Source organism: Barbatula barbatula (assembly GCF_947034865.1).
Source record: "Barbatula barbatula genome assembly, chromosome: 5".
In the NCBI taxonomy this organism is placed as follows: domain Eukaryota; kingdom Metazoa; phylum Chordata; class Actinopteri; order Cypriniformes; family Nemacheilidae; genus Barbatula; species Barbatula barbatula.
The window spans coordinates 18,243,663-18,256,540 of record NC_136769.1 but is presented as its reverse complement, the minus strand read 5'-3'; the positions used below and the strand labels follow the sequence as shown (position 1 = coordinate 18,256,540).

Sequence of the window (12,878 nt, the reverse complement as noted above, 5' to 3'; positions counted from 1 at the left end):
AACCACACATACACCATGTGAACAGGCACTGGATCTTTTCAGATTTGGTTTATCATGAAGAATTCCCTCCCATTACATCTCAGGCCAAAACTCTCAATCTCAGCAAACAAATCATATATATATAGCGGCTCGCAACTGAAAAGATGCTATGGTGCTCTATAATAAAACTGAACTGCATTTATGCACATTGTATATATCTATTGTTCAACTCTTACAAAAATATCAAAATGGCAACATAAATGGATGCGGATGTAGACATTGGCTCTTCGTTATAAAACCTAGTGAACTGCTCTGCTGTCGGTTTTCCTACACAGACAGCATGCTTCTAAGGTGGCATTGTAGGTGAAATAAACCCATAAAAGTGTTTTTTACCAATGCATCAACCAAACAGTAACTAGACTAAAAATGTGATTATCTAATAAGCAGCACACATACCGTTTACCAGTGGGACAGTCCATTGTGGGATTGTCATTTTTTGCAAACACATGCAGTGCTGCCTTTAAATTGACTCAAAATGATATTCCAAGACGACAGCATAAAAGTGCCTTCTGAAATGCACTTATGATGCCGAAAATGCTGCCACCTCACAATCTGAACACGTCACTAGGTTTGGCGCAGAACCTTTGAGTGGAGACATAACATCTATCCTCTAATAATTTTCAAGAGTAGATTTACCAAAATAACAATCCCATGCAATATCTCCCCTACCTCTTGATGGTTTGAGTGATTGAAGACTGACGCTGGAAAGCGGCTCGCCGGGCGTCAAAGAGGTCACGTGGAGGTGAGGGGAGATGGGACGTTTCCACAGGCATGCTGACGCTTCGATTGAATCCTTGTCTCTTCACTGGCTGCAAAACAGACACGCCAGGGCTTTAGATGAACAGTACAAAGACAGATATAAAAAACATCGGGTAAATAACAGACTGGTACCTGGACAAAAGTAGCCGCTTCATCCAGGGACACCTGAGCAGTGGGAATGTCCAGTTTGAGCCATGGCGGCTTCTTGCGTTGCAGGCTGCTGGTGCTGTCTCGTCTGGGTTCAGCCATGCTGCCTGCCTCTTCCTAGACCTGCCAGCTACACCACAGAGAGAGAGAGAGAGAGAGTAAAATCAGTATCTCACAGTAAAATCAAGAACCGGTGGGCAGCACTGTGTATGAAATGTAATAAAAATGTAGTTTTACTGGCAAGTGTACCAGTTAATTTTAGCATGAAATAGGTCATCTGCAAACAAATCTGCATACTGTGGCCATTAGTATACATACTAAATACTGCAGTAGGGTAGAGTATTATGCAATGCTGACCATCCTCCCCATGTCTAACAAAGCCACAAGATGGCAGCATGCAATAACCAAGCACAAGATGTTCGAGACATCCAGTAAACATTCCTGCTGCTAAAGACGAAACCACAAAATGAAAATAAAGAACAGTTTTCCCATCTGTTTACACTCCCTCAATACTCTCAGATCCACTATAACTGACTGATAAATATCTCGACTGTGGGGGTGGGAAAGTTTATTGTGAATCAAGCTTAAACGCCACTGACTTATACCAGCCTATCATTTAAAGAGCAGCTTTGTGGCAGAGCAGGAATTTACAGAGAGGCCACCGTGTCCTCCCGCCATGTTTCCCATCATGCTTTACACAGCCAGTGTTACGCACTGAAGCGTGCGTGCAACAGAGACACAAACCAGATTGACTGTAGTTCTTCATATACAACTTTCAGTGTGTGCTAATCTCGATTACACATCTACCATGGCTTACGAAACTTCTGTGTAGAAGGAACCATTTGTGCATGACTTCAATTGTGAGATTGAATAGCCTTTATTTAAAAGACAAAGGGTGTGACTACGGTTTCCAACTTGTATTTCCATTACAATTACCGATATCATTTAATCTCCAGGTTTACAAAAATTTTAATTTAGATAAGACTGGGTAATAAAAAGCCTTTTAAAGTTAGGTTAGCGCACATAATATTCTTCCGCAGCCCGTTTTTTTATTCAGAAAGTCATTTAGTATATTTATAGAGTGATCTGGAAGCAGGAGTAGTCAGTTTGGGCTATATGTTCACTCCGCGGGAAGGCACCTAAATCTGTTCTCAGTTACACTTAACAAAACCCAGATTTAACACAACACGCTTTTCTTAAAGCTCACATGGCGGTGAAGATGGAAATAATCGCGAAACATCTAAATCACAGAAACGCGCAGCCTCACAGAAGTTCATAAATCCTGAATCTAACCGAACATCCAGTGTAACCCGAGTCAAAGTTAAAACTCATAAAACTTGTTGCTCATCAACAGACCCCCGGGCACAAAAGCACCCCAGAAGCGTTTGTGTGAAAGCATCTGTCTGCTACAGAGGAATGTGGTTTGAAATCATCACCGGCATCTCAGTGCGTGAGCCTCAGTTTTGAGGAGACCCCGGTTGGGACGTGCCGATGGTGTTCAACCACAGACCTCAGAGGGGAACCGAATGCAAGGTTTAATATCCTAACAGAATCATTACAGCAAGCGAACGCTGACATATAAGTTTGTGAACCACAATGCCTGATTCTGAATTCCAATGATTATGTTTGACGCAGACAGACGCAAACCCCCGAGAGGAAGACACATGGAAGCTTTCTGTCAGTCCTGGAGTGGAGGCAGACCGTCATGACTGTTAATGTCTATATCAGTAATCACTTTCATCTCATTGATCCCACTAAATCAAACGGCAGCCCTTCCACAGCCTGCTTACAGAATGCACGGATGGTTCCCAGGTCTGCACATTGCATTGTGGGATCTTCAACAGCACTGTCATTTGACTCCAACCCCTGCAGCAGTGGTCTCTGAGAAGCTAATATGTAGAATGTGCCTCTCCCACCGACTGGATTTATGTTTCAGATGCCTTAGGTTAGTTTAAAGAAAGCTGATGTTACACTTAAGCAATCAACTCTGTTTGCTTCGCCATCACATCCTAAATGTTATAGCAATTGTCTATCATTTGGGCTAGTTTCTCTAGCTTGTGCGTGCATTGTGGCATCTGTCACAAATATGTCTGTCCCCAGGAGAACCTTACAAAGCCAGCTGTGTGTTTTGGAAAGCTCATTATCGTTCGCCCGCTCTGTCGTAAAAACTCACTTTCGGCTTGTGTGCAAACAGCTGGTCTACTGTGAACAGCAACTAGATGTATAGATGTACACGGGTAGGTTACATATGAATTTGTCTGACAGTGTCACCTCGCAACGTAGGGTTAACACAAAAGAACACAAAACAAGATATTTTGAAGAATGTTGTTAACTGGCCCCCATTAGTTTTGTGTCCATTCAATAGAAGTGAATGGGGGCCAGTGCTGTTCGGTTACCAACTTCCTTCAAATATATTTTCCTTTGTGTTCTGCGGAAAGAAAAAAGTCAGGTTTAAAATGACAAGAGGGTGAGTAAATTCATTTTAGTTTTTGGGTGAACTATACCTTTAAGAATGCAAAGAGTTTACGAACCAAAACATCCAGGCAACTATTTTTCACATAGGCATAAAACCGTATAACGTAAGTTTTGAGTGGTATTATCAAAAAGTAGCACTGAACTATTAAATCAATTCAGATTGTGATATGGAATAGCGTCAGGAATTCTGTTTAAATGCTATTTGCTTATTCTGCGTGTCTCTGAGTGAATGAGTTCCATTGTGTTGCGTACTACACGTGTGATGCTTGTGGAGTTTTTGGCATTGGCATCTAACTATATGGAGACATAAACACATGAACTTGAACTGCAGAGATCCTGAAAAGCATTTCACGGTTTCATTTGAAAAGATGATAATGTTATACATGCACTGATGACCCATCAAAACAAATGTCAGATTAACTTAAAGAAATTATGACATAAACCCATTAAATAATACTGTAGCCAATACTTGTAGTATTTACCGCAGTAAACTGTACTATACTGCAGTATATTTTATGCTAGACACCGTTTCATCGGACGTACGTGCCTGGACTGCCATAAACCGGCCTGGCTAGTGTCTTATAGTGCAACTGTTTAAATATTATCTATATATGATGTTAATATTGATTTATATCATTATTTTTTGTATAGTAAGTTTGATGTATGTTAATTTTATTAAATAAACAATTTGTTGAATGGGTCCTGTTGTTTTGACGTATTTAAAGAAACAATATGGGGCATCGACATCTAGCGGTTGAGTTTGATATCGCAGTCTAAATTCAAAATATTGGAGAGACAAGTTTAGCCAAGTAACAGTTCCACGTGGTTTGGTTTGCTTGTTATAATAAATAATCTACAGGGACTCTGTATTTGTGAATGTGCACCGGAAGTTAAAGGGATAATTCTTTCTTCATTAACTCACATTTTATTTGTTCCAAATCTGTATAAAAAATGTATTTGTTGAACACAGAGAAAGATATTTGGAAGAATGCTTATAACTAAACAGAACCTACCCCCAATGATTCCCATAGTTGGAAAAATTACAAATTGGATTATTATATAAAAGACATTTTGAAGAATGTAAAAAGCCACGTAATAGTTGGTGTGATTATAACCAAGATTCGGGTAAAATATCCCTTTGGTACAAATTCTGTCACTGAGGTGGTACCTTTTCAAAATCCAAACACATACATCCAAACAGTACAGTATTAGTACATCAAAGGTACCAAATTAATATACCGTCCCAGTGACAGCTTTAGTACCCCTTTTCCGTCATTTTCTGCATAATTCAGATCATTTTGACCTTAACTTTATTAACCATTACACTATGCCACCCACATCAAACATAGCATGTGAAATATGGTTTCATCATGCCTAGATTGATTATGAAATATAAGGAACAGTATTTCATTTCCTGTAGATTCTGTGCAGATATTTTGGCAGGTCATGAGAAGGATGGCCTTGAATGACAGAGATATCCTTTGCGAAGGGATTCCACGGATTGAATTCTGCACATGGCAGTCATCCAAAGGATATAAGACTTCTTTGAAGATTTTCGTTCAGATTTATGCTTCCACACATAAAAGGAAATTGCCCCACTTAAAAGCTTCAAAAAGGTCACTTGTATCAAAGTTACAAAGAAAGTGGAGACTTTTACAATGTTGAGATGTCAAACATATTTTAGGAGGGCGAACATATATTTAAGCGAACACTATAGTTTATAGTCTACAGAGAGAACTCGTATTTCACCTGTAAACAAACAGTCTTTTTCGGTCACATTGCATGCAACACAGTCACATTTTCTTTTAAATTCAAGCTTTTTATGTATAGCTTACATAGGCACTTAAATCAAGAAAAATGTGAGTTTCATCTCAGCAATCCATTGATTGAGATCCTGGCCACAAGCTGAAACTTCCTGTCTCTCGACATGATCCCTTTGAAAACAACAGCGCATACGTTTTTAACTCTGTCCAGGAATTGAATAAAGTGCTCCAGTCAGAGTTATGCCTTCACACGCAGTGTCTATCTGATTAAAACGCTCATTTCAGATGAAGGTTAACATGCATAACATGCCAGCTGTTGAGTATTTTGTTAATAAGACAGCTTTTTTTATACGGGCTTTGGGCTCTAGTCTAATGATCTAGTCACAGTATAATTTAATACAATAACTTGCTGAATGAGGGGTAGTCATGCGTAACATGTCGTGTAGTAGTAACAGATAAGGCCACTGTTAGGGAGGGTAAGGCTTTGAAGATAATAGTGGTGTGTGCGCACTTTGTGTGTGTGTGTGTGTTTTCTTTTTGGGGTGGAGGCTGTGGAACTACACGTTTGTGCATATTTCAGCAGGCCGTCTGTTTCCACATCTCAGCCACTCAGGACAGACCCTCACCACCAGCAGCCTAATGGAAACTTCCTTTTTGAGATTTTCCACCATTTGAGCCTAATATAGCACAGCCTGGAAACCAGATACGATTGTTCTTGGAGAAATCTAGCTGGTTAGAGCAATGGGTGGGAGTTTGGGTGGTAGGAATAAGCTAGTTTTAGTTAGAACATTCTCTGGGAAAAGCTAGCTTGTTATGCCAACAGGAATCTTAAAGTATTTTAGACTTCCCTGGAAACAATGATCTGCCACTATCTTTAGTTAAGAAACACCTCAAAACTTAACATAACAATTTCAGTTTGGGTGAACTAACCCAAGCTTGATAACCTAAGCGTTTTACATTTCTTTGTTCCGTTGAACCCTAAAGAAGATATTTTGAAATCACTTTTGACCACCATTATACTTTTTCCTACTATGGAAGTCAACGGTGGGCAAGAACAGTTTGGTTACCAGCATTCTTTCAAATATCTTTGTCTGTGTTTATCACAACAAGAAATGTATACAGATTTGGGGTTGAGTAAATGATGACAGAATATTTCTTTTTGGGTGAACTGTCCCTTTAACATTTATATTTTTGTAACTACTTGAAGAGGTAGTTCACCCATATTATGAAATGTATTTTTCCCTCCCAGTCCCAAATGTATATGTATATGATTTCTTCAGATTAACATAAATTAATAAACCTATACCGTCACTGTCCTTCTAAACCTTGTATCTCCATATTTTGTTATTTTCATATTATAAGTCACCGGGTTTTGCAAAAATGTAACCATTAAAAAAGATTTTTAAAAAGTGCTTGTCAACTGTGGCAACAAAGTATGTAACCATTTTTTCAATTTCCATGAATCTGAAGCTTCAAAAAGCACAACTCCAGTAAATGTATAAAAAAATATTGTTGTTTTAAACTTATTCAATTAAAACCAAAATAGGTCTAAATACAAATATGACAACATGCTAAAAGCTTCCTAAATAGATCATTTTCACAACAGTAAGCTTATCATAATGAATTTCTATACAGTATGTGGGTTAACTGGGTTTGGTAAAAGAGCCCTGGGGCAGAAGGAAGAGGTTTGATGAGCAGGGGCAAGAAAACACTGTGATGGATGAGCTCATTTATTTGTGTGTTTGAACACTGGACACTTCCTTCCTACACACAGCACATTCTGGCCCTCCCTCTCTTACGGTCTCGCGTCACATTCCGGTTCAATTTCTTGGACCGGCAGCTCCTGTGCACACGAGTGTCCGCTCTGCACTCTGGATTTATAATGTAACATCTTTTTTCACCCACACAGTTGCACAACACAGCACAAAAAGCCAGCAGTGTTGTTTGCTACCATGCCAGCCTGACTCTTCCTTTCCTCTTACACACTACCAGCAGTGTGTCGAGAGGATATGTCCAGTTTCTGAAAGAAATTCCCCCAGTACGCCCAAACATGGAAAGACTGACAGCTGGACTTTAAACTGTAGTATTCTGTAACTTTGTAACTACGCAGAAGCTCTGCAATCAGTTTCTAAGACAAAAGATCAATAGATCTAAGAGAAAATCCATATGGATAATCTGACTCATAAAAAGACAAGGAATGTCAGTCTGTGAGATCCTATTATCTACATTTTTTCCCCCCAAAAGGAAAGGACCTTGGTGCGCACCACAGACAAGGAAAGACTGCTTTAAAGGTGGGTCTCTGTGCACTTTCAACTTCAAGCGACCTCTGGTGCGGTTTAACTTAAATATGAATACAACATGGACATCTAAAGACAAAAATGTTCACCATAAAAGCTGTCCAATCTGGATGCAACTTTATCCTTATGCCTCTATGTTCAGTATCTTCGGGTTTCCTATTAAAAAAGGCCAGTTAAGCGAACCACACTCTTAAAAATAAAGGAGCTTAAAAGGTTCTTCACACAGCAATGCCATAGACGTATCATTTTTGGTTCCACAAAGAACCATTTAGTCAAAGGGTCTTCAAAGAACCATCTCCTTCTTACTTTTTTGTAATCTGAAGAATGTTTTTCAGATGTTAAGGTGATTTATGGAACCAAAAGGTTCTTCTATGTTTACGGCACCTTTTCTTTTTAACAAAGCAAACCGGCTGCCAATACAACTCATCCTGAGCTATTGAGAGAGAAATGAAATATTTATCTGAAAGTATGTACAATTCTGTATCCACAGCCCATCGTCAGATGTCTTTCTGTGCATATAAAATGCTGATTCAAGCTTATTCGTCTTTTTATAGCTCACCAGTTAGAAGGCCGACAACAGCGGCGGAGCTGTTCGAGCCTGCTGGTGAATACTGGACAAGTTTTTAAACAGATTAGGAGTCTAAAAATAAAGTCCATCTTCTCGCAGGAGAGACAGCGGAGCAGAGCGGGGTGACTGAATTACTACTATAGACCACTGCCAGAATGACAGAACCACCGTAAGCTCACACTCGCTTTAGCTCTTGCTCTTATTGAAGAAAACCAGTATGACATTTACATTGTGTTTCTATGGTGTTATGTGAGGTTATGAAGACATTGTGTTTTCGTTTACTGGTTCAAGCCAAGATATTTTTGATCTTGCATCACTAACTGTATCAACTGTGTTTACATGAAAACCAATACAAGCCACACAAAGTCATGTATCCGTCATATCCACAGCACAAATTGCACATCATAGTGCTTATAGTTAGGGTTGTGTTTTTAAAGAAGAGGGGAGGGCAGTTTCTCCTTGATCTCCACAGCAGGCCTGAAATTCAGAGCTCCTCAACGAACAGAAATACTTTGCATAGTTGCCCATCAAACCGAACACCCAAAAGCTGCTCGAGTCCCAATTTTGTGCGTGTCCAACACTTCCTCACGACAATTCATGTGACTAAGGTTTTGGGGGATGGGGCTTTATTATTGCTTTTAATAATAATTGTGAACTTTTTCATTACAATTCAATACAAATTCATACGAATGAGAAATTGAGAAAAGTTTACAAATCCTTGAGAGATCCACGGCAGGCTGTTACTGTGACTGTCTATCACTTCCATACGTTTCATCTGACATTAAAAACAAACTCACACACACAGAGGAATACCCTCAGCAGCTGACTCTATGATCAAGTATCAGGCCAGCTGTGGGTGGGACGTCTGAACCCTGGTGGTGGGCGGAGCTTCTGCCGTTGCCCATGTTTGCTCGGCATGCCTAAACAGCATATCAGAGTTTTTACAGGCGAAAGTAAACACTTCAAAGTGACCGACTGCTATCTATGAGGAGCATGTGACTGTGCGATATCCGTGGCATGCTTAACCTACTTCAGTGTCAGCAGGCTGCACACGAGGAATTTAGGCATTCATAGGGAGAAGGATATAAATCCAAATCCTTAAAATCAAACGTCAAACGATCAGTTCACAACAACAACAAAATTATTTGTAATCGATTGGGGAAAAGCTACAGTATCAATTCTGGGGATAGTTTAAGGAGAGTTCACCGAAAAATGAAAATTCTGTACACATTTACTCACCCCCTGCACAATGGCTGTACCCATTCACTTCTATTGTATAGACACAAAACCAATGCAAGTCCATGGGTACCGCTGTTGTTCGGCCGCATATATTTTCTTCATTGAATAAATTAATTGTCATTAATAGTTATATTGTCAAAGCCTTAAAAAAACTGACAATTAATCGCCATAATTAATTGTCAATTACAATTATTAAAACAAATTCAAGTTTTACATTGTCAAAGTTTTAGGTTAATGCACATAGTAGAGACATTGTCATGTGAATGTTAGTGCCTATGAAAGATTATCAACAATGAAAAATTTTAATCCTATCCAGTTCTTAATTTCTGTTTTATTTGAGAAAAATCAAGCATTATTTTATCACATCATTTTTTTTTTTTTGAAAACTTTAATTGTGACATTCAACCGTTTGGAGTCCATTGAAGTCCACTATATTGAAAATAATCCTAGAATATTTTCATCATTTTCTTTCGACTAAAGAAAAACATACATAACATTGGATGACAACAGGGGTGAGTTTATCATGAAAATGTATGTTGAAAGTGAACAATTCCTTTAATAACACTGATCTAAAATCTGTTATTGAGCAAGTACATTAACAGTCTCTTTACCCTACCTTATTGGGGCTCGCAATGATTTACATGTTGAGCTGTTGGGTAAGATTTCGCAAGTCATTTAACTGCACCGAGATAAATTCTGTATATGGGGTTACCTGCAATTTTATGTTTCAAATTTAAGTAGCAATATAAAGGAAAAAGGTACAGATTCCAGCTTTTAAAAAATATCTAAATAACTATTTGGCTAATGTTTAACTTTATCTCACTATTAAGCTTCACTGCAGTAATGCCTCATTGGCTACATTAAGCTCCTCAAAGGACTGATTTAATTTTCACAATCGCATGACTAAGATACTACACATCATCAGCTGTTTTCCTTATGATCCAGTGCAGAGGAAGAGAATTCCAGCCCTGAGTCACCAGTGAATCTGAATTTATGAGACACAAGGCCTCACGCACACCATATTGTTCAGTGACCTTTCACTGTTTATTGTATTGTGCAGACTTACAAATCTCAACGCTCCCATCCGGAAATAGCCTCGTATTTACAGCATTTAACAATGAAACTGTGATAACAGGCATGACTCCCTTCACATTTCCATATTACATGTATGACTTCAGAGAACAGTAGGATTCTGCATACGTTTACAAAGAAACTGATTTATACGGTAGGTTTAAAAGTGAGATTAATTGTATTTATCAAAAGATAAAGATAGTTTGGAAATTTCTTGAAGGTTGTTGCTCTGAAACTACAGCGAGGCGAATACTAACATTGATAATTATTCAGCGACTCAACAACTTTGAATAATTCAACAGTCTTTTCTTCATTTTATTGCATCGATACACAAGTCTCTCACTCTGTTGACTACGCTACACCTCTGACAGAGAGCGTTTCCTCTTAAAACCTACAGGACAACTGTTCACTCTGATGGAAAAACAGATCTTGTCTGGATCACTGCCAGTGTTTGCACAACCACCAACCGCAGAAATTCAAGTGAAACTTATAGATAAAGAGGAATCCAAAACTCCTGTTATAAAATGGTCAGTTCGGGTCCTTGATTCTGATTGGCTGAGCAGAGTTCGAAGCCCTTATAAAATTCCCCCGGCTGATTTATAACGGCTGACGGCATTACGTAGCCTAAATATAATTTAATTTACTTTATTTTATAAAACCTTGCTACGCATTTAGAATAACTCCATTTCGCGTCGTGCCACAATGCCCTTAGCTGTTATAAAATGCACTGTAACGCGCTGCTTCTTGGGGCTTATTGCTTTATTATTATTAAGTCTAATCAATCTTACTATCAGTATAACACTTTTAGTGAATTAAAATTGTAAAAAAAGATCATACAAAGCAAATTAAAATAAGTCTCTCTTTTGCTTAGATGACAGATGCACATAAAACAATAATCCCTGTTATCCCAACATGATTTGAGATTCCAAAATCATCTTGTGTGTTTGAGAGGAAGCAAAGAAATGTAACTTTTAAACAAGTTGGTAAGTGCAACACATCTGCTTTATATATGTTTGAGTCGCACCCAATACTTTATGTCAAAATGTTTACATTTTACAATTAAGAAATCCTGAAACACCTGATTATTCATGTTCTCATCATAAGGTTTATATCTGATTTTGTGTAAAAGAATTTTGGACCCCAGTGCAGTCAACAGACATTATATTTCAATTCTACTGACACAACCAATAGCTCCACGAGGCCAACAAACTTACAGCAAAAGTCTGATGTAAATGGGTCAAAAGCCTATATTTCCATGTCTATCTTCCTTTCCTGCAGACTAATGTGTGTTCTCAACTAGCTGAAGTGTGTAAAAACATGAGCTCCACCCGTGAGTTTCTCCATGCAGCTGCCAGCATAATGTGTCATGTGCTGGAGCAGTAAAACAGGACAGGGGATCTCCATAATAGTGAGACTAAAATCACATGACACACAGTGTACAGACTGATACATAATGAATGAATTATACATTTGTGATGCACACTGTGGTTAATCTTTCAACTAACTGATCTTTTTCAGGTCTGTGCCCTAACAACGTCCCTTTGTATTCAATTGTATTGAATAGATTCTGCTAAACAGTGAACATCCAATAAAACGTATTTTGAATTTAAAAAAGACACGTTTCTACCACTGCTGTATACCATATAATATGTAAATATGTAAATGTAATATATCGTTGATGACTTCAGGGTTTGATGTCTGATATCTCTGGTGCTCTATATGAAACCGCATAGACCAGCCAAATTTATGCAAAGCTAAACTATTTTGACCATTAAAGAAGGAAACAATTGATAAACCGTCTTATTCAAATAACCATGACAATAGCACCATGTGTTTTGTGTTCACAAGCGCGTGATGACCATCCTTCACATACGGTACAAATCAGTAAGTTTACTTTAGAGAAGAGATCGTATGATGAAGAATAAAATTTACACTCATCTTTTGAGTTGAAAAACCGGACATTGTAGAGCCAATGGAATTTGTTTTAAAAACAAAACTCACATAGAACTTGCATGAATGCGCAACGTCACACACTGACATTCATATTAAACAAATTAAACATATTAAAAAGCATCTACTGGCTGTTAGCGAAACGAGAAAGGTTGTTTTTAAACCTGATCAGGCATGTCAGGTTTTAACCATTTCACTGGCAGATCAAATTGATGTAGGATGCACTGAAAAAACATTGTTGGATCAACTTTAAAAAATAAGTTACTTAAAAAACAAATCGAGGTATTCATTGAGTTATTTGAAGAAAACGACTATTTTCAAGTTGAATTAACTTAAAAAATATATATTTATAAGATTTATTTTGGGGCAATTTTGCCTTTATTTGGACAGCTTTTTGAAGAGCTGGAAGTGAAGTGGGCGAGAGAGAGGGGGTGGGATCGGGAAAGGACCTTGAGCCGGAACTCGAACTCGGGTCGCCCTATCATATGTTGGAGAACTTAACCGCAAGGCTTTCGGCTCCGACTTGACTTAACATTTTAATGCAACCATTTTAAAGTTGAACCAACAAAA

General features: G+C 38.3%; 1 protein-coding gene across 6 annotated transcripts in view; it reads right to left on the bottom strand.

Moving 5' to 3' along the window:
* rhbdf1a (rhomboid 5 homolog 1a) overlaps window positions 1–12,878 on the bottom strand; it is a 41,130-nt gene that overhangs the window by 14,714 nt on the left and 13,538 nt on the right. For all 6 annotated transcript variants that reach the window (XM_079457078.1, XM_079457081.1, XM_079457079.1 and 3 more), the window contains 2 exons: window positions 931–1,075; window positions 709–848 (listed from right to left, as the gene is read on the bottom strand). In XM_079457078.1, the coding sequence (XP_079313204.1) occupies window positions 709–848; window positions 931–1,047 (257 nt within the window). In that variant the 5' untranslated portion in view covers window positions 1,048–1,075. The remainder of the gene's footprint in view (window positions 1–708; window positions 849–930; window positions 1,076–12,878) is intronic.